The sequence below is a fragment of the Neovison vison genome, chromosome 7 (assembly GCF_020171115.1).
Source record: "Neovison vison isolate M4711 chromosome 7, ASM_NN_V1, whole genome shotgun sequence".
NCBI classification, from domain to species: Eukaryota; Metazoa; Chordata; class Mammalia; order Carnivora; family Mustelidae; genus Neogale; species Neogale vison.
Genome location: NC_058097.1, coordinates 113,174,993 through 113,199,169, shown reverse-complemented (window position 1 = coordinate 113,199,169; position 24,177 = coordinate 113,174,993). Strand labels below are relative to the sequence as shown.

General features: G+C 47.4%; 1 protein-coding gene across 11 annotated transcripts in view; it reads right to left on the bottom strand.

Moving 5' to 3' along the window:
* The window catches only part of VWA5A (von Willebrand factor A domain containing 5A), a 37,687-nt gene extending 21,139 nt beyond the window's left edge, over positions 1 to 16,548 (bottom strand). For 2 of the 11 annotated variants that reach the window (XM_044258106.1, XM_044258097.1), the window contains exons 1-7: positions 7,674 to 7,763; positions 6,670 to 6,711; positions 4,909 to 4,966; positions 4,587 to 4,789; positions 4,128 to 4,350; positions 3,831 to 4,006; positions 3,452 to 3,566 (exon numbers count right to left, since the gene is read on the bottom strand). In XM_044258106.1, coding sequence (XP_044114041.1) covers positions 3,452 to 3,566; positions 3,831 to 4,006; positions 4,128 to 4,350; positions 4,587 to 4,789; positions 4,909 to 4,951 — 760 coding nt within the window. In that variant the 5' untranslated portion in view covers positions 4,952 to 4,966; positions 6,670 to 6,711; positions 7,674 to 7,763. The other 9 variants (XM_044258107.1, XM_044258108.1, XM_044258100.1 and 6 more) reach the window with 8 other exon arrangements.
* Positions 16,549 to 24,177: the final 7,629 nt, after the last annotated feature.

The following is a 24,177-nucleotide window of genomic DNA, read 5'->3' as shown; positions in this document are numbered from 1 at the left end:
GAGTTATATCCAGTTGTTTTACAGTTCAGAAATATGTAAGTTGACAAAGAATGGAATTCCCCTATCCTATCATTATAAAGTGATTCCGGGATGATGCATTTAAATTCTCAGTAGCCTTGGGATTCAGTACACCCACAGGACGTGGCTCAGTTTCATCTCTTAACCCTGGGATACCCCAATGACCAAAGTAGCTTCCAAATAAAATGGGAGCAACTCAACAAACACGTGCTTAAACACTGGTTCAAGGATAACTTCTAAAAAATCCAGATCTCTAGATGCATGGTGGAAGAGAAGCTTTTTTTTAATAAGCAAGGTAAATGTCTTTCCATTTTAAGAGACTGATGATTGTAGTGGGATTGGGGCTAGACTGGTAAATCAGAAAGGTTGCCAGGTCAATGAAATATATACCTAATGTGTTCAAAACAGTACCAGATACACAGTATGGACCATCTAGGTATTTCTACTATAATTCCTTTGGCACAGCTCAAGTTATTTCCACCTACATGAGTTTCCACTTCCTCATTTTTAAATAAGATATTTCCAGCCCTACCTCCTCAACTTGCTAGCCTCAGTTTCTCCATCTGAAGAATCCAAGCACTAACACCTGATTCAAGATTATTTTAAGGGTTAAGTGGTAACATACATTTAAGGAATTCAACCTAGGGTTTAACTCTGGTTAAATTCTTAATAATAATTTTAGAAAGTTTTTTTTATTTTTTAATTTTCAGCATAACAGTATTACTCATTGTTTTTGCACCACACCCAGTGCTCCATGCAATCCGTGCCCTCTCTAATACCCACCACCTGGTTCCCCCAACCTCCCACCCCCCGCCGCTTCAAACCCCTCAGATTGTTTTTCAGAGTCCATAGTCTCTCATGGTCCACCTCCCCTTCCAATTTCCCCCAACTCCCTTCTCCTCTCTAACTCCTCTTGTCCTTCATGCTATTTGTTATGCTCCACAAATAAGTGAAACTATATGATAATTGACTCTCTCTGCTTGACTTGTTTCACTCAGCATCATCTCTTCCAGTCCCATCCATGTTGCTACAAAAGTTGGGTATTCATCCTTTCTGATGGAGGCATAATACTCCATAGTGTATATGGACCACATCTTCCTTATCCATTCGTCCATTGAAGGGCATCTTGGTTCCTTCCATAGTTTGGCGACTGTGGCCATTGCTGCTATAAACATTGGGGTACAGATGGCCCTTCTTTTCACTACATCTGTATCTTTGGGGTAAATACCCAGTAGTGCAATTGCAGGGTCATAGGGAAGCTCTATTTTTAATATCTTAAGGAATCTTCATACTGTTCTCCAAAGTGGCTGCACCAACTTGCATTCCCACCAACAGTGTAAGAGGGTTCCCCTTTCTCCACATCCTCTCCAACCCTTGTTGTTTCCTGTCTTGCTAATTTTGGCCATTCTAACTGGTGCAAGGTGATATCACACTTTTTATTAAATTATACATATAGTTTTTTTAAAAATCATGTTTTTAATATGGTTAAGTACATTTTAAGTTTGAAAATACAAATTTTGTATTTTCTTTTTTTTTTTTAAGGTTTTATTTATTTATTTATCAGAGACAGAGAGAGAGCGAGCGAGCACACAGGCAGACAGAGTGGAAGAGGGAGAAACAGGCTTCCTGCGGAGCAAGGAGCCCGCCGATGTGGGACTCGATCCCAGGATGCTGGGATCATGACCTGAGCTGAAGGCAGCTGCTTAACCAAATGAGCCACCAAGGCGTCCCCAAATTTTGTATTTTCATCATGTAGTGGTATGCTTCATTTGGCAGACTCTCAATGGTTTTTTAGTGAGCCAAGCTGCCAGTTGTCATTTGTTTCTTTATATGGATGGAAACAGCAAGTTATCTTGACCAGACAGATGATCTAGAAGGCCAGACTTGAGTGGCCCTGCTAGGAGGGATTCACAAGATCATAAAGGCTGCTCCTAATGTCCCCCTCTGGCCTGCAGAGCCCACCATAGGAAAAGATGGGTAATTCCACATAGGGGCCAAGGGAACTGCTTGGAATGAAAGGAACTAAGATCTCAATTCATATCTTTTAAGATTCAGCAATATTAAACTTTCTGTGGTACAATAAAATAATCCTGACTGAAGACAAGACTCCCAGTACTGTGGGAATATTTCCTGGACACCCAAGGGGGAACCCACCAAAGGGAAAGGACAGAACCAGTACAAAAGGAATCAACTAACGTACAGACAGAGTGTGGAGCCTCATGGAAGAGGAAGGAGCTAGAGCAGAACTGGTTGAAGCTGGGAACCCCTCTAATGGCTTTAGCATGGACAGTTTGCCTGGAGGAAAAGTGGTTGAACCAGTGAGGACAAACTAAGGAGCTCTCAGCAGCCTTAGCCAAAGGCAGGACCAACTACAGGAAACTGTCTTCACAGTGGTTGTAGTTACAGAAGAAAGAACCTAACCCAAGCTATAGCACTTTGACTATGACTGTTCCCAAACATCCTTGCATTCAACCAAGGTGGAAAATGCTTCAGAAGTGGCAGTATCTCTCTAGTCAGGCTTCATGGTCCCTGCAATCCAGGGGCATGGCTTCCCAGGAAGGCCCCAAGAGAGCAACAGACTGACATGGGTGGTACCAGTTATAATCGTTAAGGAAAAGTACACACATAGACAGGACACAAGAAATTAAGAAACTAAATTTGTTAACAGACTAAAACTTAGTCTTAGGAATTAAGATACCAGGGCAAGATGAAAACTCTCTGGAAACGGATGATGGGGTATTTGGAAATATTCGACAGTTTGAAAAGGGAAAACGTCACAATCATTATTTTTATTTTGTTTTTTTCCCTACAAATCAATATTTACTTTTTTACTGAAGTATAATTAACATAGTGTCATGTTAATTTCTGGTATACAACATAATGATTTAACAACTCTATACATTACTCAGCACTTACTGCAATAAGTATAGTCCCCATCCACCACCAAACAACATTATTACAATCTTACTGATTCTATTCCCTGTGCTCTCCTCTTCATCTCTGTGACTTACTTATTTTGTAACTGGAAGTACATACCTCTTTGTAAAATAGGTAATAGATAATGGGATAGGATAGAATAGAAATCCATAAAAGGGATTAAGAGATACAAACTTCCAGTTGTTTTTATTTTAATTTGCACTTGTAGAGACTGATCATTGTCATTTATGTTTGTAAACTAGTTGTGTTTCCTCTTGTGAATTATGTGTCCATGCCCTTGATCTAGTTATCTACTGATCATCTTAATCTGCCTAGGAGACACAACCACGTAGATGGACACTCTTTGTATCTGACCATTTTTGCACACTATAATGTAAGCTATTTGAATGTTTTACCCACTACTGGATAGGAGGAAAGAAAAGTGAGGGTAATTTGAGGCTAATTCTAAGACAGGAGTTCCCCTTTAGGTCATCATACAAAGGAAGGAAGAGAATACCTGAGTTGTCTCTAGGTTGCCCCATCTCCACAGCTACAGTGGGGGTATGCACCTCACTGTAGTAAATCAGGAGTTCCACATCTCGATCGAATTTGTGTCCATCGGCCAAGGAAACCTGAGTTGAGAACAAGGAAAAGATCCATGTTAGAACTATCACTGCTTGCTGTGTGCAGCTGAGGTCCGGGCTGAGAGCTACTTCCTCCATGAGGGAGTGTGGGGAGACAAGAATGGGGAGAAGGCACTGGAGAAGAAATGGGGATTAAAAAGGAAGAAAGCGGGATTCCCTCTAGTTAATAAGGAAAGTAAGGACCATTCTGGAACAAGATCAGAACCCAAAGAATAGGGGTGCTGGCAATAACAGTGCTTTCTTATGAATTACCTGGGCAGAAGTCTTATCTTCTCCAAGGTACTTGGTAGGACTGAAGGCGCAATTGGACTGGACCCTCTCAATGCCATGCTGGGAACTGATGGTGGCAACCATGCTGAGGGTATACGGCAAGTCCTCCAAAGGAACTACAGGAGTCTTCATATCAAGGCAACTGTCCTCAAATGATCCTACAAAAAGTGACTTTAGTTCTGTTTTCCCTTCCTACACTTCTTAGCACCCCTACAACCTTGAGGGGACTTCCCAAATTATACCACCCACTGCCAGGATTTGAAAAGAAAGGAGACTCACCAGAGCCACGGTATCGAGGATTCAAGACAGCTGGGAGCACGTAACGCAGGGCTCCATCTGCTTCCAGGGGGAGCTCCTGCACATACTTCAGGGTGAGCGCTACATTCGACCCTGGGTTCAGGTTCCCCACACTGCAACAGAAGACGTCCTTGGAGTACTTGTCCTCCTCCAGTAGGAAAGCTTGGCGGCGGTTGCTGATGGCACTCTCATAGATGCTGTGGGCCTAAGAACAGAGAAATAGAGGCGATGGAGAAGGCCTGTGAAGCTCACAGGTGTACTTTATATGCCTCTGATTGATTCCCACCCCTCCCCAGGTAATTTAGGAAAACAGAAGCCAGAGGGGGGAGTAGAAGAAAGCATTCCATATCAGCACTTTTTGTGAAGGTGCATTCGTAGAGATTCTAAGAGTATGCATTAAGGAAGTAAGAAGGGAGGGGATCATCTACTTATCCCTAGTACCTTTGCCTTCTCCTTTAATTCTGCTTTAATTTTCTCCCCATCCATCTCGGCCTCAAAGCTGTAGACAGCTGAGTCATCATCCATGGGGAACACAAAGAAGGTCTCCAAAGGAACTTCCTCCTCGTTCTTATAGTTCAAGGTAGCAGACACACCAGCCACAAACTCACGAATGGACAAGGTCACAGAGATGCTCTTCAGGGGTACTGGAGATAGACCAGAGTTCAAGAGGTGAACAAACTTTAGTAGAAGGCCTCCTGTCTGCCAGGCATGGAGCCAGATGCCAAAGATATAGTGGCAAGTAAGGGTCATGAATCAGGCTTACCTGGTTCCTCTCTGCGGTTTAGTAGGCCACCCTGGAGCACCATGGTGATACCGGACTACTGTGAAAAAGATACATCATGAATACAGTAATATGTTGGGGGATATCTATTCAAATTCCAGACTTCATGTGCTACTCTCTGGCATAAGAATACATTCAGAGGACTAATGATGGAGCTGGAAGGAGAAAGAAGCTATAAAGACGGGGACAACGAAGCCAATAGGAGGGCTCCTTCTAAATGCCAGACCCAGATGGGGAAGCTGTAAGATTCACAAAGTCCCTACTACACAGGAAGTCTCTGAAACACCCCGAAGCTGGGTCAAATACCAGTTCCACTTTTTCACAAGTATATGTAATATACCATTCCTTAGGTATATGGGTATAATGAAGTTAACCCCTGTGAAACTCAGTGTTCTCCTTCTAAAATGAAAACCATGTACCTATTTCTCATATATGCATATGTAAATTTATATATGGGAAATCCCTAGAAGAGTGCCTGGTCTATGGGAAGCATTTAATCAATGATAATAGACTAGTGTTGCTCCTGTTATAATTATTACAGTTGTTAAACAGACCTTGGCTGTTAACTTTGCATCATGCTACCCAGAGACCTGCTTCATAAGGAACTGCTTGATCTAAAATGGGCCCCTGCAACTTAGATCACTTACCTTGTGGCTTTTCTTTTGGGGCTCACAACTGAAACCACTGTTTGTTTCCTCTGTCCACGATATTCTGATATACATATATAAATATCATATATGGAACACATCCTCTGTTTTAAATCATGCTGTCCTAACTGTATCTTCTGAATTTTATTATAATCTTAGACCACCACTTCACGTGATATGGTAACAAGGAGATAAATTTACATACCTAAATTATGATTTACATTATGATTCTTTAACCTGGAGAATAAGCAGGTAGGTCTTGTACTATTCATTGGCCCTAATAGCCCTAGAAGCTGCCCTCCAACCACTCTGAACAAAATCACTTGTGACGTTGCTTCTCCCTGCTCTGTCAAGGGTGATACAATCTGCAACTTCCAGTACCAGTTAGGGGACTTTTCACTGAAAATACAACTTAAGGAACTAAAATAGAATTGCCTAGTGCCCAGGGAATGCTGAAGGAAAGTGAAAAAATGTGTTTATCCAGAGTCCCAGGGCAGATGAGTCCTGGGGAAGCCCAAACTTCACTCCGGAATCCACAGTCCACAGTCCAGAAAAACATGTAGGTTCTTGAGAAGGGCAACTTTCCTTCCCAGAACAACACCCCCTCACGGATCCTGAAGCTTTTGGCAGAAATGCTTCTAGACCCTTTATGCTCATCCCAATCACTGTTTAAAACCTCACACCCTACCCCCAACCAGAGCAACTCCCTGTGACTCATCTGTCTCATAGCGACGGTGCTTCTTGTAGACCGTGTCCCATCTCCACAAATCGGCACCAAATAAATCAGGCTTTTAGTTTGGTGTTTGTTATCTTAAAGAACTGGATAAAAACTGAGTGTAGCTAAAATGGTCCATGTTTGATAGAAACACAGAGGGCAGAGGCAGTTGTAGCCAGGAGAGAATCCTCAGGAAAAGGGTTCTTATTCAGACACTTGAGTGGGGTAAGCTCTCTGGGGGAACAGGCTGTCGCTGGGGGAGGGAAGAATTTCTAATAACATCAGGAGGAAGCTTAAAATAGGAGAAGGACCCAGGACACAGGGGAGCAACAGGTGAAGAAACATTAGGCAAGCAAAGCTCCAAGGGCTGGCGATACTCACCAAGGGTGGCTTCCAGGTGAAGAGAGAGCAGAGAGCGATCTCCTACAAAACAAAACCAATCAAAAACAAAACATAAACCAGCCTTATGTCCCCAGAACAAATCCCTCACTGAGGAAAATTTGCGCTTCTGCAGCTTCTCTCCCACCGTTCCCAGTACAAACTGAAGTGGGTCACAATTAGTCCTCGGCCCCTCAGGATGGCATTTCAGAAATGCACCTAGCAACAGGTGGCAAAGACTGACCACAGCAGCTGACCAAGGTCAAAGCGCTGAATCCGAGGCAACTGGAAGAAGAGAGGGGGGCTCCCTAAGCCAGGGGCTGCGTGTGAAGGTGGACCCCTCAGGAATCCAGGAGTCTGGGCTCCTTGCAGTTCCGCCCCCCGCCAGGGAGAAAGAGGAGCCCGCGAGCTAGTGGCGCAGTGAGCCACACCCCTGCAGCTTGCGGCGGGGAACCTGCTGAAAACTCGTGATCCAGCGCAAGAGGCGATTTGAATACGCAGTGGGGCTTAGATAGAAAGAGAAAGCGATTTTAATCTTTAAACTTTCAGTTCTAGGTTTGCAGCGTCCAAGCATTAGCGGAAAGGATCACAGTCCGCCCCTCCAATACCTCTATATGAAAGGGATTAGGGGCTGCAATCCAGCTGGGTTTTAAACTTCATTTCCACAGCATGGCATTAGATAAAAATGAGAAAACATTAATTTTCTACAAAAAAGAAAGAGACAAAGGTAAAATAAACGAGAAGAAAAGTTAAAAAATTAAAATTAAAAAAGACCTTGAGAGGATCAGGGATGCCTAAATCCCCTATCCAGCCCTCATAAAACTCCCCTAAACTGCCAAACCTGCAGAAAACCCCCAGAGACCTAACACCAGAACTCAATTTCCCACCCCCTGGGCTTGCAGTTAAAACAAGCCCCCGCAGATTTGGCGATGGGAAAAGAGCGGGTCCCAGCCACCAGAGTGGAGGGCTGGGATCCAGCCCCAGCGAGAGCAGCCACAGTCACCTACCTTTTCAGGAAGTCTGAGGGCTCTGAGTCACAGGTAGCAGAAAACAGCTGCTGACAAAAGTTCTGGGAAGACCTGCCCCTTCTAGGGACCGGTTATAAAGTAGCGACTGCTTGATTAAGGGATCAAGGGAAAATTCTTCAACCCTATGATGTTTGCTTGTTTTCCTTTGCCTAGTCTCAGTGAGAGAACCATCGGAGGATAGGCAAAGGGAAGAAATTTTTTTTAAACCAGTGAAATGCTTGAACAGCAACAATCACATCAGAACACATCATCTTTCTGTAACAGACTTAATTATCAAGGGCTTACTGTGCACTGGGCCCTACTAATAATACTGTGTGATAGGCCCTGACTTTATGGGCATTTTATCATTGACTTCCTAACATCATAGGGGGAAGGGGTGGCCAGAGGGGAGGAGGAGGAGACAGGGCAATGCTTACAGGGACCAAGTCTGCCAATCATGGGTGGTTTATGGGTTTTCACTGGGATCATAAAATTAAGGTGTTTGGTTTGGGTTTCGGGTATTTTTGTTTGTTTTTGTTTTTTGGGTTTTTTGATGGTGGGGGCAACAATTTAAGTGAGAACATTTATGCTCATTTTCCGGCTAAAGGATACTAGAAGCAACCAAGTTTCTTATGTCTTCTCTATTTCAAAATGATGTTAAATCTGACACTTAAAAGAATCATATTGCCATTAAGACTATGTATAGGTTCAAGAGAATATATGTATGAAAACTTAGGTTAATTTTGGTCTCTGCAATGTCATTCCCATCTACTTTCTCTGAGTTTATCTTATTTGCAAAATGAAAATAATGGCATACCTACTTCTCTGGATTGTTACTAAAGACGGAATGGATCTTAATGGATGTGTTATCTGTGTGTCTGTGTCTGTGTGTGTGTGCGCGCGTATGTGCACGTGCACGCACACACACACACACATAGTGAAGCACAATATAAGCACAGATTCTATTTTATCATAATTAAGCTTTGGGACTATGTTCCTTACATGTACCAAATTAATTGTGAAAAGGAATGACCCTTTGCTTTTGGTAGAAATCACATCTAGTATTGTTTCTCCTGACTATAACTTCTGTTGGCTGCAGTGTCTGGTCAACAAGAGGGAGATGCTGGAAAAACGGACAGTTTATCATCTGACCCAGCTGAACTAGAGAAATTAAAACTAGACATCTGCCACAGACTCTGCATGGCATCTGGGCTGGAAGGAACCGAATCAGGAAACATACCTATGATGCTGGTTATCAGAAGGACACTTATATGAAAGACCTCTGTACTTGGCACAATAGACATAATTAAACAGACCTTTATAGCCATTAAAAATATGAATACATTTTATTTATCTGCTTATTCATACTTTCCACAAACACAGTGAATAATTTCACTCTTTGTATCCCATCCAAGTACTAACCAGGCCCGACCCTCCTTAGCTTCCGAGATCAGACGAGATCGGGTGCGTTCAGGGTGGTATGGCCATAGACAATCATAAGGTTCTTACCCGATATTCTCAGATGAGTGTACGTGACACCCTATGTAACATGGAACCGTCCTTCCCTTGCTGGAGGAAGCTGAACTTTCTCATACCCTACTGTTACCTTAATCTGTCCAGGCTTGGTTAGCTACCATATCTCTCTTGTTCACAGTTACGTTGGCCCCTGGCCTTCTTGGGCTACTGATGCCTTGTGGTCATACCGATTCTGTACAAAGGAGGAGGTAGTGGAGGGTTTCTAAGTGCTTGGAACAGAATGATGTTTCAGACAGATGGACATGTTGTTCAAAGATGCAGAGGCTGCAGAGAGCCAGCATATTAAGAAATGTGCCAGCAGCTGCACGTGTATCAATCGGGTCAGGTCCCTGGCAGCCTCCGATGGCCAAGATTTGAAGCCTTGACTCCCGAGCTCCTCCCATGGGCCTTTGTGTGACCCATCGAGTCCAGACATCAGAGAAGAGGGAGGAGCAGCTCATGGAGCTTCAGAGAGTTTTCTTCCTCTTGGAAGATGACTTCCTAGACTCAAAATGGACCCTCAGACTCTCATTTTTCTAGGTCTGAAAGCCAACACAGAGGTGCTGAGCAGAGTCCAAATTCATTGCACAGAATTTCCCCTGTTCCATCTCCCAGATTCTGGGTGGAGGAGCCCAGAGAGAACAGCTGTGGTCTGCTCTGCCATTGGAGCAGGGCTGTCCCTGGATGCTGTCCTGCACGTGTCCCTCGTGGGAACTTGGGAGCGTCTTATCTAAGGTCTGTCCGTATAAACCCTGGACCGGGCTACTCCATGAAGTAGATGACCGCTCTGCCATATGAAGCCCTGCAAGATTCAGGGTGCAGTCCATTCAGACTCCATAGTGGAAGCGGTGGAGCCATAGAGATACATTCACACAGTCAGGCACTCTCCAGATTAAAACAGGTTGGACATCCTCCCCTTTGGGTATCCCTGGCTAATGGGAGGTGATCAGTCTCCCCTTCCATTCTTTTACGAATGGATTTAGCTCTGACAGTGGCCTCAGGGCTGTTTTTCTCTCTTTTTACATATCTCCTACTTTTTACATACAGAGTTGCTTTTCTCATTTCCATCAGTCTTAATTACCCTTAACAGAATTTTGTACTCTTAGAAATACCTTAACCTCTACTTAAGACTAAATATAAACCAATGGTGAGTTGTTACAACAATTCTTTAGATGGCAAATTTATCAATCAGTTAAGCACAGAACGTGTTCACCAGCAGATTTCAAAAGTACAAACCCAGTTCCGGCAAACAGCGCCCTAGCATTTCATCCCATTTGGTTAGGATCTAGATGTCCAACAAATTTAACTCCATTTGTCATTCAAGCAACCCTTCACAGTTTCAGGTTATCAAAGACTTCGGAAGCCACTTTAACAATTACTCATTAAACCCTTGAAACAGACAGTTAACCATCAGCCCAGCCATCCCTTCGCCAACAGACCTCATGTTCCACCTGGGCCCATTCCACTTCAGATGCCATGCTTTCCCTGCCAGCAAGGGGGAGGGGCCAGGCAGTCCACGTAGGGCCAGAGAAGGCAAGGAATTCCCCGAAACAAAAGAAGTTTCGGCAGCTGCTTGGGAATATTCCTTAAAGTCTCTGTCTCGAGGTCGGTTCATCCCACAGTACCAGTTCTGCTTACCAAAAGTGGCCCACTAGGCACTCATATTCCACGCCCGGCTCTAATGAGCATCAGCATTGGACACCTTAACCCGGCATTTGACTAACTCCAGGTGGCTCGTTATAGCCCTTAACACACAAAATGAGTGAGGGAGAAGCCCCACATCTATTATGAAGAACAAAGAGATGAAAGCTAGCGTCCCCTTACTCTCTACTTGCCACATTCCTTCAACCATAACAAAACACAATAGACAACAAAAAGACAAAAACAAAAAAATAACCACAACCCCAGTGGCCCTCGTCCAGAGCCTGCTGCTGGGCGGGGGGGACTTTCTTTCCTGAGCTCCATGAGATTTTTCATTTTCTCCTATTATCTTGTTATTTACCTTTCTATTGTTGTTCCTGTAGAGTTTCTATAACCTTTAAATGACTTATTGAAATGTATACTTTAAAAGGATGAATTGTGTCCAATCAAGTTCTGGACATTTTCACCATCCTAAATGAAACCCCATTCAAACATCGGTCACTCCCATCTCTTGGCAACCTATCTTAAGTAACTATTAATTTACTTTCTGTTCCTATAGATCAGAGTTTTGTTTTCGTATAGCTCAATGGGTTTCCTAATTTGATTTTTTCTTTGTCCTACTGACCAAATTTATGGAGTGCATTAATTTCTACACACTTTTTAATTTACCCAGAGCTTGCCACTGGTGGGGGCTATCTTTATCCCCCAACCGTCTAAGGGGACTTGAACCCCTCAACTGTCTAAGGGGAGGCAGGGGACTCATACCCCCCGACCGCCCAGGGGGACTCGAACCCCCCGGGACCGCGCACGGGGACTCAAACCCCCCGGGACCGCGCACGGGGACTCAAACCCCCCGACTGCCCAGGGGGACTCGAACCCCCGACCGCGCAGGGGGACTCAAACCCCCCGACCGCCCAGGGGGACTCGAACCCCCTGTCGATCTATCAGCAGAGGGATGGGGTGTCCCTGCATCCACTCCAGCCCTGGGGAGCATGGCTGCATCCAGCTTCTCCCCGGTGGGCTATACCCTGGAGCTCCAAACAGACAGACGGATAGGATCCCAATACCTCAGATCCCAATACCTCGAAACCCAATACCTCGAAACCCAATACCTCGAAACCCAATACCTCCGGAGGCTTTTCCTAAAAATTCTGATGCTGGCTCAGTTCTCGTCGTTTCATCCTGGATGAGCCCCCAGATGTTAGGGTCCGTGATCAAAGGAACGAGACTGATACAAAGCAAAGGTCAAGCAAAACTTTATTTCGCGCCAAGCATCAGGAATCAAATGACTGGTCAGAGCTACCTCTTACGAAAAGGCGGTGACGATCCCAACAAGGTCACTTCCAAGAAGGCCACTCTGGATGAGGCCACTCTAGATGACGCTGCTCCGCAGATGAGGCCGCTCCATGATTGGAGCTGTTCCCAAGAAGAGGCCACTCCCAAGACAAGGCCACTGCTCAATGAAGTTGCTCCCCGGACAAGGCCGCTCCCAAGAAGAGGCCGTTCTAGACAAGACCACTTCCTGGATGAGGCCACTCCCAACGACGAAGAAGCAACAATGACAGCAACAACGACAAGGAGGACAACCCGGATGACACAGACTCTGCTCCCCACGATGCTACTCTGACCAGGCTTCCACCCGGAGGAAGCCACCACTGCAGACAAGGCCACTTGTGGTTCGGGGTGGGGAGACATTTTGCGGTGAGGCTGCTGGTGTCTAGGAGCCGTAGGCATCTCAGGGCTGCTTGCGCCTCAGGACTATTGGCGTCTAGGGGCTGCAGGTGTCAGGACCGCCGACCGCTGGCGTCCAGGGGCTATAGGCATCAGGACCGCTGACCACTGGACCGCTGGGGTCTCAGCAGCTCGCGGGGCTGCAGGCCGCAGGAGGCAGGACCGCCGGAGGCTGGAAGCTGAGGGCGGCGGCTCTGGGCTGCGGGAGGCGGGACCGCCGGAGGCGGGGCCTCAGGCGGCTGGAGACTGCAGGCAGCGGCTCCGGGCCGCCAGAGGCTGGACCGCCAGAGGCGGTTATACCTCTTACAAGAGCTGTTACAGCTCTTCTATTCACCGTTGACTCCGCTCTCCACCGACTCCACCGCTTTCCGCAGCAGCCCACCACAGCCTGGCAGAGCAACCTTTATGGGGGTGGCTGAGCCCCGCCCCCACACAGGCGGCCAATTGAATTCCAATTTCCCCAGTGGATATACATATGCCTCACTGATTGGATGTCTCCACTCAGTCTGCCCCACCCTTACATTCAGGGTCCACAAGCAAGTTCCTCTGGGAGGGGCAGACCCTTACACTGACACCTTGATTTCAGACGTTTGCCCTCCAGAACCGAGAGAGAGGAAACTTCTGTTGTTCAAGCCACCAAGTCTGTGGCCATTTTCATGGCAGCCACAGGGAACTAACACCGTGGGCATTAAACCTTTCCCAGGTCTTAGTGGTTTACTGTACAACACTGTCTGACCTAACCTCAATGTGTTCAAACTGTTGCAAAGGTCACAATGGCCTACCACCTAAGAAAGACCACAGCACAAAACCATCTTCTCTGGCAGTACCAAGACACTCCCCACATAGACATTTTACTTGCCAGACTTTGGCTCCTTTTTATTTCTCAGTGTTCCCATGTAATGCACTACATGTTAACATCTTTCAAATATCCTAATAAAGTACAAAAACCTTACTACATCTAGGTCTGGAGTAGGGTAGGAAGTCAAAAAGGAAAGATAGAGACTGAAATATTTTTTTACTTTTATTGATAAGCCAGGTTTGAGAAGCCCAGTTTGAATGAAAGCTAAATGGCCCTTTAACTGCACTCCAGAATTGGGTAGATTACCAACCAGTAATACTCGGGATGTGAGAAACAGAAGATACCCACTCGCATTCTCGAGGAAGAGAACAGAATTAGTCAAGGCGAGCATGACCAGTTAATTCTTCCTAAACTTTCTATGGACAGCATTTGCTGTCCAATTCCATCCAATTCCATCCAAGGCTGCCCACCCATGGCTTCATTTGCCATAACTGAAGATAACTGCTTCATAAATTGTCAAACGAGGAGTAGTCTTTCTGGCAACTTTATAAATAGCTGTTATTGTTAAAATATTTTCATTCATGACTAAATCAATCATTTTTAAAAAATTTTACCTTGACAAAGTCTATCTCAACCTGTTTGCTTCTGCCAACCCATAATATTACCTAAGAATAATGACTTCCCAACTAAATTATTTCATCTTACGAGGACAAGTAAGATAATGGTCTGTATTTTGAAAAAAGCACCCTGTCCCTGTTGCCATTTGACAAGAAAAATGAAGAGGTAGATTTTTCTGGGATATCCTTGCCCAAATTTCCTTTTATTGTCCTGAAGTCCTAACACTCATCATGTTAATTCTTCCTCCTTTGGGGAAAAAAAGAGATAGAAATCATATGACTGTGGGGTGCCTGGGTGGCTCAGTGGGTTAAGGCCTCTGCCTTCGGCTCAGGTCATGGTCCCAGGGTCCTGGGATCGAGCCCCGCATCGGGCTCTCTGCTCAACAGGGAGCCTGCTTCCTCCTCTCTCTCTCTGCCTACCTCTCAGCCTACTTGTGATCACTGTCTGTCAAACAAATAAATAAAAAAAAATCTTTAAAAAAAAATAAAGGAAACATATGACTATAATTGATTGTTTTCGGATATGTCAGATGTGACCAACTTTTTCAGAGCTCCTCTAAGAAATCTTTGCCCAAAATTTCTACAAACTTGCTATTTCTGTTCAAAATTTAAAAAAAAATCAAGAAATTGTTCCTTACTGTACTCTTCTCAAATGATATCAAGGAATTATGGCTAAATGTCATAGCTGTAAATCATTTCTCCTCCTAGAGAGTTTAGAAAGGCCTTCTAATATTTGTCCTTTTTTGCAAGCAGAATGTGCGTCTGAGTGCGACCTTCTGTGTCCCACCAACCTCAAAGTTTCGTAAGGACGCAAGTCCAAATTTGCTCCACCAACAGAGCTCTAAAACTAATTCTGTAGCATATGAATCATGTCCACAGCTATTTCAAATACAAAAAATAAAAATATATACAAAACTTTAAAATATGTACACATTTTTTTTTAAAGATTTTATTCATTTATTTGACAGAGAGAGATTACAAGTAGGCAGAGAGGCAGGCAGAGAGAGAAGGAGGAGGAAGCAGGCTCCCTGCTGAGCAGAGAGCCCGATGCGGGACTCGATCCCAGGACCCCGAGATCATGACCTGAGCCGAAGGCAGCAGCTTAACCCACTGAGCCACCCAGGCGCCCCTATACACATTTTTTTAACTGATCAGTATGATTCTTGGTTCTGAAACTTTTGCATGTCATATTCGTAATGTGCAACATCAGCCCCATGAGAGAGAAACACTTCAATGAAGTAAGTTGAAGGGCTGCCTGGGTGGCTCAGCCAGTTAGGCGTCTACCTTCAGCTCACGTCATAATCCCCAGGTCCTGGGATGGAGCCCCACCATGGGCTCTCTGCTCAGTGCAAGGCTGCTTCTCCCTCTGCCTGCTGCTCCCTCTGCTTGTGCCTGCTCTCTCTTTCTCTCTCGCACGCTCTCTCTCTCTCTCTGACATGTAAATAAATAAAATCTTAAAAAGGAAATAAAGTAAGCCAAAGAAAGGAGATCAAACTAGGTAAAGCCATGCGTAACGTAAGATTGTTTTGAAATCTTTCTCAGCATGCGGAAGCTTCCAGCTCCTAGACAGTAATACGCGTTCCCCTTGCCACACTCCCAAGAGTAGGTCTCCCCTCTTGTGCATAAGAACGTCTAGAATTACATGTATGTGCCAACGATGTGGAGTGAACCTGGCTGGCATACTCACAATGACCAAACTGTATTGATCTGACTTTAGTCCATGACACTGCTCCACTATTAACTTGAATAAATGATGGATTTGCTTTCTAGACATGAACCAGCTTCTCATCTATATGGAATAATCCACTGGTGCATTCTGTTCAGGTGGATAACAATTTATCTAGACTATAATCTTTATATATTTACATAACATCTTCAAATATCATCTTACATATCTGGATCCTTCAAAGTAGACCAAAGAGCAAACCGGGTCTGCAAGGCTGAATTACGACTGTGGGATGGTACAAGGCTCACAACTCATGGTCCGTGACCCCGTCTTCTGAGATCAGAATCCAGTGTGGTCCCTGATCAATTTGAACAAAAGAAGACTTCATATTGGGCAGTAGCTGTGCTCACTGTGAGTACAGCAGCACCGTGCTCAGGACCCTAAGAACTACAAAAATTAAAAATTAAAATTAAAAAAATGCTCACACACACTACAGAGTAAGAGCTCTGGCATCAGTCGGGCTGGGCTGGGTTCAAATCCCAACTAAGGCACTACCGTCTGTGTGACCCCTGCCAAATTCCCAAAAAAGAAAGAAAGAACTTACCGGCCGGAAAGGGAGGCCACGGAATACAGCATCTAGTCAGGTCAAGGTTAGGAGTCGGCTCAGAAACCTCTGCCGCTTGCCAGGTGACTCTGGTGGCCTGGCTCCAGGCCTGGCAGGGAAGCAGGGAAGTTCCCTCGAGCAGCAGGCCACCCCTCGAAGTGCTAGGGGGCTCCCGTGCTCACTTGTTCGGCTGGCTCCGGGGACGGCTGGCAACACACGGCGGGGGCCTGGGGACCACCGCAGTCCCACAGAGCTCCCCACAATGAGGCTGCCTGGAGGCGGCCATATTGGGGCTAATCAACTCCCCAGGTCAGAAGGAAGTTCCAGGCCCTGGAGGCTGGTGGGCGGGGCCTTCCAGGCCCTGGAGGCTGGTGGGCGGGGCCTTCCAGGCCCTGGAGGCTGGTGGGCGGGGCTCTGAGGCCTCGCCCTTTGTTCTCTTCCCCCCACTTGGGCCTGCTCCACCCTTCTCTGTGACGTGCTCCAGGCTTATATCACAAGCACCGGGCTCGGTTGCTCAGTGCCTGCTAGACCTCGAGAAGAGTTAGGACCTCCGGAGGCGCTCTCCGAGTTTCATACTCTTGTCTCGCGATCGTTTGGCACACTGCAAGCGCTACATGGGCAATCTGCTTAGTAAGTTTCGTCCCCCGCCCCGCCGCCCCCTGCCAGGCCGATGTCACCCGCTGGTCTCTCCTGCCTGCTCAGCCTCCCATCCTGTCCGGCACCACCCGGCTGCTCCGGCTGCTCCGGCTGCTCCCACACCTTCCCACTGCCCTGGGCACAGGCCATTATTCCACCAGGATCGTAGGCCTTTACCACCTTTCATGTGGAGCCAAAGAGACGGTATCAGCTCCCTCAGGCCGTGTGTTCCCCTGTGGGCCTCCTCCCCTCGGTGAACTGGAGGGGCCCTCCGAAAACACCTGTACGGTCTGCTTGTACCTCCATGATGTTCAGACCCTCGAGAACTGTGAGGATCCCTCCACCCCGGCAGAAATTCACTGTCCTGCCAACCCGAGCAGACAGTGGAGGCTGCGAAGCCGAAACCATCCAGTTACCTCCCCCGTTCCTGCCCAAAGGGGTTAGGGGAGAAGGTCCAAGAAGTGCCCAGAGAAGGGAAGGAAGATTGGGGAGACAACAGAGGGCAGGATGATGGGAACAGGGCCCCCCACAGCAGTGGGGATATACTGTTGACATCCAGGCCCCTGGAGCCCCGTGGACTACTCAGTTCCCACCAAGGCAGCCCTGCTCCTGGGGACCCATCTCCCAGTCCCTCAGGAGACAGCTTGGGGGCAAACACTCAGACACCTCCGGTGAGCTCCCCCTCGCCCCCAACAGAAAGACCTGGTGTCACCTCCGAGGGCCTAGCTGGTGACGTTGCTCCTCTACGGAAGCCTGCTCCAGAGGCAGCAGTGCTCTCCGACCCAACCCCAGGCTGCCCCTTGCTGCAGGACACATCAACACAGAAAGTGGTGGCAGAAAACCATGGGCCTAGCCAGAGCACACCAGACCTCTTCAGGAAGGTCACAGAGGTGTATAAGCCTCCAGGCAAACCATCCGAGCACTCCTTGCCACCAGGATCTGCCACCCGTAGGCCTTCCAAAAGGAAAATACCCATGCCACTTTCTGTGCCTCTGCCATCAGCAGTGCCATTCCAGTGGGGCAGAGGAGAGTTGCCCCCACCTCCCAAGCTACCTTGCATGGCTTTTCACAGGAACCTGGGCATTCTGGACAATACTGAGGGGCAGGGGAAGAAGATCTTGGAGGGCGGAGCAGAGATCCTGGCAGACGACGGGGCCACTCAACCTGCCCCTTCCTCCCCCCTACTTGCCTCAAAGACTACAGACTCCCTGCCCCCGGCCATTCACACATCACAGGTCCCTGGTCCTACCACCGACTTGGCTGACCAGTCTGCCAGGCCCCCAATCCCATCTGTCCCTCCACCCTCCCCAACAGAGACTACTGATCAGGGAACAGCATCTGGAGCTCCAAACTCTCCCACTCTTGCTGTTCCTACTGGCTCTCCTCCCCCTGGGGAAATTCCACTTCAGAAGGAAGGCCCTCTTCAACCAGTCATCAATACAACTCCTACTTCCGACCCCCCGACTCCTCCTAACACCTCAGCCGTCTCATCACAGCTGCCCTCCTGCAAAGGAGAATCCCCAACTCCTATGTGTGTCGATCCCCCCCCCTCTTTTCCCACCCACCCCTCTTCCAGTCCCTTCGCCAAAGAGTCCTGGTATTTTTGTGGCGGCTGTAACAACTCAGCCGGTTTCTTCAGCTGTCACAGCAAAGGCATCAGCAAATTTGACATCTGGCCATACTTCCAACGCTGATGTCACTGACATGGACACGACTCCTCCTTCTCAAGCTATCACGTTCACATCTCCCCCGGGCCCCGGGGTGAGCTCTCCTTCATTATCCCAGGGCCGTTGCAAGAGGACACTGAAGCGCCCTGGAAACACACTCGCCTCTACCATCCCATCAAAACTGATGGCCACCTGCCCCAACATCACCCCTCAGTCCACACAGGGGACACTTGCTGGGCAACAGCAGACAGCCGTTCTCCCCAGTGCTGGTATTCCCACTGGCTTACTGGCGAATTCTGGAACCACCACCGTTCCAGTAGGCAGCACCTCTGCACACTGCAGCTCTAAGCCTGCGGCCATGGACACCACACCTCCCTCACAGGCCGTTGTCTTCCGTTCTCTGCCTCAGTCCAAGGCAAACCACTCAGCATTCCACAACACACCCCCCAGGAGCAGCCACACCACCAGTTTCCCTGACAAGGCAGCCATGACCCGCATAGCAATTCCTATCCACTTTGCCCCACGAGTCACCTCTCAGCCCGTCTCTGGGAACCCAAATGGGCAGCAGCCTGGCCATTCCTACCCGCTGGGAAAGCCAGTAGCCCCAACACAAGCCACAGGCCCAACTGCCTCTCTAGCCCCACCACCCAGAGATGGCAGAAAGCAAGCAGGCCTTGCAGCCTCTGCATTTGGCACCACTGTCAAAACACAGAAGGCCTTTGGTGCCTTCTCCAGGAGAATACCCTGGAGGTATTCTCGCCGGTGGCATATCTACCGCTAGTGGCCGTGCAGTGGCTGCTGGGATACGCAGCGCCAGGCTCAGTGGCTCCCTGCTCACACTTGCCCCTCTAGGCCCCCACGTGTCAACAGGACCTGCAGCCCCGATGGACGGTGGGAGCTTTGGGTCTGGTGTGTCTATGCCAGGCCCCGCTCGCTCACAGGTACCCGGAACATCCAAACTTGGGGCAGGGCTGCACGGGGCACCCAGCACCACTTCCGCTCGTCCTGTTGGTCAGACAACAACGGCCCTCTCTCAGAACATTCTGGCTGCTGCCGGAGGAGGGGCAAGCACTGTCACTGTCACCTTAAACCCGGTTACCTGGGTCCAACCTGTCCAAAATGTGGGTGGTGCAGTAGTGGGAAACCACAATACACTTTCCACTGTTGGAGGTGCTGGTGGGCCCAGCACCACCCTTCAGTGTGCCCAAGGAACACCTAGACAAAGAAAATCGTCTCCACGTGGAACACCAACAACCAAGGGCAAGCAAAACACGTCTACTTCCAACTTGTGCTTGGAGTCAAACACCAAAAGCCAACCCGCCCAAAGCAGGGGTGGTCCGATTACGGGACCCGACAACTCGGCTCCCACCATCAGAGACTGCAGTGTGCCCGTTGCCCGCAAGGGCATCCACGGCTCAACAAAACCACGAAAGCCAGGGGTAAGGGCTACCACCTCACAAAAGAGGAATTCGACATCGAGCGACGTGGATGTTTCGCCAGGAAATCCGAGCCCTAGGGGCCGACCTGCCGAAAGCACGGGCCGTGCACCTGTCGGAAAGGACAACGCTCGGCCCACCGTCGCAGCCTCTGGTGTGCCCACGACACAGAAGTGCTCACACAGAAGGGGCTCGCCTGGCCACACGACCGCTCTTGTAACTCCAGCTTGTAACACCACCGTGTCTATGTGTACCACCAACTCGGTGCTTCAAACCACCACTACTTGTTCCCTCCTTCCGCCAAGCACCTGTGGCGCACCTTCCCAGCATACAGGTGGTTTACAGGAAGGGAGCACCGTCCTCCCCAAGACTGGACAATCTGCCATGCCTGCATTCCATCAGGATAACTCTGGCCCACCTGATGCAAACACCGGCGGTACAGATGAAGACGACATCGTAGCCATGATGGCAGCCCTTTAGATCAGCAAGCGCCCTCAGAAGACTTGTAGACTACCTGGCACTGACACAGGTGGTGCTCGGGGAATCAGCACCACATCTTCTGGGAACGCCAAGGGGGCCCCATCCACACAGACCACACGGAGCGCCCACAACCACAGCATTGATGGTGCAATGGGGGGTAGCGCCAAGAACTTTTAGAAACATACCCTCAGAACACGTAGGCCTGCCCCTAGTCAGAGTCCTCCTCTGACTTTGGAGAAACCAGTAATGTGTTCCGAGGGTCCTGGCCTACTGTTCCTGGGCCCTGGACATAGCCGAGTCACCTTCCTAAACTGCCCAGGGCTTCATAGGAAACTACCAAGTTCCTTTCTTTTGGGAAAGGGACATACCAAGTTCCTACCAAGTTCCTGCACATTGTATGTGCCAATAAATGGACTTTGCTATACTAGTGAGGGGCTCAGCCCCTTCAAGTGAAACTGAACCTGTTTTCACAAGTCAGAAGGAAACACCCTTTGTGGGTGTACATTTTGGAAGGTGAGGGGCACCTGAGTCCAGTTAAGAGGTACACCAGATTCGAGAAGTTCCAGATACAGTTCCAGAATAGCAGAAAGCGGAATGTAACTCCCCGGCTTGACGTTAACTTGGCTGACCAAAGCTGTGAGCCAGTTTTGCCGCCTCCTGCAACTGGCAGGATGCCGTCTGCTGTCTGCTGTCTGCAAAAGTTCCTTGTCCCATGCCTACTTGCCTCAATGGACCCTTACCTTTCCCAGATTGAATATATACTTCTCTATCTATAAAACGTTGTTCCTGTTAACCTGCCTTTGCTTATGTGCCCTTTTTGTCTCAACAGTGGAGAAAGAATTAACCTACGTGAGTGGTGATGGGTTCAACCAGAATTAACTATGTACAATTTTCTGTGTATCAGGGGCTGGGATGTGGAAGTAGCCAGGCTGCTAGTGCTGACTCCTGAGATCTGCATTTTGACTGTAAGGGATGGCAACCCAGGAGCACATACGGTTCAGAGAAGGGAGGGATGAGGTGACTGCCCTTCCCTCTTCCCTCTGTGTTTCGCTCTCCTCTCCCCCCACTGACCTCATTAACGGCGGGGTAACCCCCGATGTGTCAAAGGAAGCCACTCTATGATTTTAGTTTCTAAACATGTTGAAATGCTTTCTTATGTGCCTTCTTACTTAATTTAGACTTAGTCCAGTCAACCTATATGTTCCCTCTTCACCCAGAGAGGACCGATCTGAACGTAGAGGAACAAAGGGAGTAGAAGCCCGTGCCTGCTCTGTGGCCTGGCTCTGGCCATTTTCACTGCCTCCTGCTATGAACTCTTAGACTGCAGAAGGCCACCTCTTAGAGATCATTTCTTTGTCATACCTGTTTGACAAATCCTGACACAACGGGTCCACACGGTAAATGGAGTCACTTGAGCCTCTGGCAAGCCATATATGTCAATACTGGCAAGTCCTATAAAACTTCTCCTAACAAGCGAGTCTTTGTCTCAAACAAGCCTACTCTGGAAAGCCATCCTGAGAAGTAAGCTAAGGTGGGCAACTGCCCGAGACTTCCCTGACCTGCACACTTCCGGGCACCCTGAAGTCCAGTGCATGTAAAGATCTCCTTTGTTCCTTCCCGATTCTGCTCTAGTCATATGCTCAGCCACCTGCAACCCCCGAGGTCCCCTTGCTTTGAGCCAGACCTTTGTGTAAGTGACTACAGAAACTACCACTCCCCACGCAGTCATCACCCAAAATCAAAGTATCTTAGGTCTGCTTGAGCAGGTTGAATAAGAGCCCCTAAAACACGGCCCCCCAGGTCCATATCCTTGTCCTTAAAATCTATGATTATCAGTACATTTGGAAAAAGGTCTTTGTAGATATAATGAAGTTAGAGATTTGAGGTGGCGTGATCCCTGAATCAAATAAATAGCAAGTATCCTTACACAAGGAGGACAGGGGGAGATTTGAGGCAGAAAAAAGGGAAGATGGTGGGCACATAGAGGAGAAGGTGATGTACAGACAAAGTCAGAGACTGAGTGATGTGGTCATAAGCCAAGGAAGATAGCAACCATTAGAAGCTGAAAGAGGCACAGAATGGATTCTGCCCTCGAACATCTATACAGCTCTACTGACACCTTGATTTCAGACTTTTGCCCTCCAGAACCGAGAGAGAGGAACCTTCTGTTGTTCAAGCCACCAAGTCTGTGGCCATCTTCATGGCAGCCACAGGGAACTAACACCGCTGGCATTAAACCTTTCCCAGGTCTTAGTGGTTTACTGCACAACACTGTCTGACCTAACCTCAATGTGTTCAAACTGTTGCAAAGGTCACAATGGCCTACCACCTAAGAAGGACCACAGCACAAAACCATCATCTCTGGCAGTACCAAGACACTCCCCACATAGACATTTTACTTGCCAGACTTTGGCTCCTTTTTATTTCTCAGTGTTCCCATGTAATGCACTACATGTTAACATCTTTCAAATATCCTAATAAAGTACAAAAACCTTACTACATCTAGGTCTGGAGTAGGGTAGGAAGTCAAAAAGGAAAGATAGAGACTGAAATATTTTTTTACTTTTATTGATAACACAGGTTTGAGAAGCCCAGTTTGAATGAAAGCTAAATGGCCCTATAACTGAACTCCAGAATTGGGCAGACTACCAACTAGTAATACTCGGGATGTGAGAAACAGAAGATAGAGTGATGGAGGAAAGGATTCTAGTCATTGCGTAAAATGAGAAGGAAGCCCTCAACTGTGATTTCTTCCAACAATTCTTGCTACCCAGGACTCCAGAGTTGAGAGTCAAAGTGAAAAGTTGAGAAAGATGGGGAGATGCTCTGAGACTTTCATGGTCGTATTGTCATGACTGGCTCAAGTAAGGAAAACAAATTTTCCCCTCCTTTTATCTTCAGTTTCTTCTATAGAGGTGTGGGGCTCTGCATTTCAAATGTCTGTCTTCCCTAGGTGCCATGGAATTGGACTCGGGTGCTCTAGCTGTAGACATCAACTGGTCTTTTGCATTCAGACTCACTCAGAGGGAGGATGCTATATATTCAACAACTGTCCTATCACCTAGTGTGATTTCCTCAGAGTTAGCAGAAGCAAAATAATCTATCTGCGTAGGACTTTCAATTACCTTATAGTCCCTCTGGAGCCCCATCCGTGATGTAGTCCAAGACCCAGGGAACAAGAGCCCTCTGAGCACAGGGAGCAATTAAATGCTGGGTGTTGAGAGAGTTTAAGAGGGAAAAAATAGTACATGGTAATCAAGATAATCTGACCACTTTTTTGACCATTTCTAAATCAGTGTTGCAATGACTGTTTGGCATTGGAGGGAAAGAAAACCTTTAAAACAGTTTAAATCTATTTGAAAACTTTAGCAAGCAATGAACATAACATTGTATTTAAAACATAGGCACACACACATGTGTGCAAACCACTTCTAAAAATCTTACTTCATCAACAACAAAAAAGAACAAATAATTTGATTGGAAATGAGCAGCTCCATTTTTAAATAGATACTTCCCCAAAGAAACACACAAATAGCTAACAAGCATATGAAAAGATGCTCAATATTGCTAATCATTAGGGAAATGTAAGTCAAACTCACAATGAGTCATCACCTCTAACCCTTTAGATGGCTATTACTTAAAAAAGAAAATAATAATTGTTGGCAAGGATGTGCAGAAATTGGAAACTTTGTGCACTCTAGGTGGGAATGTC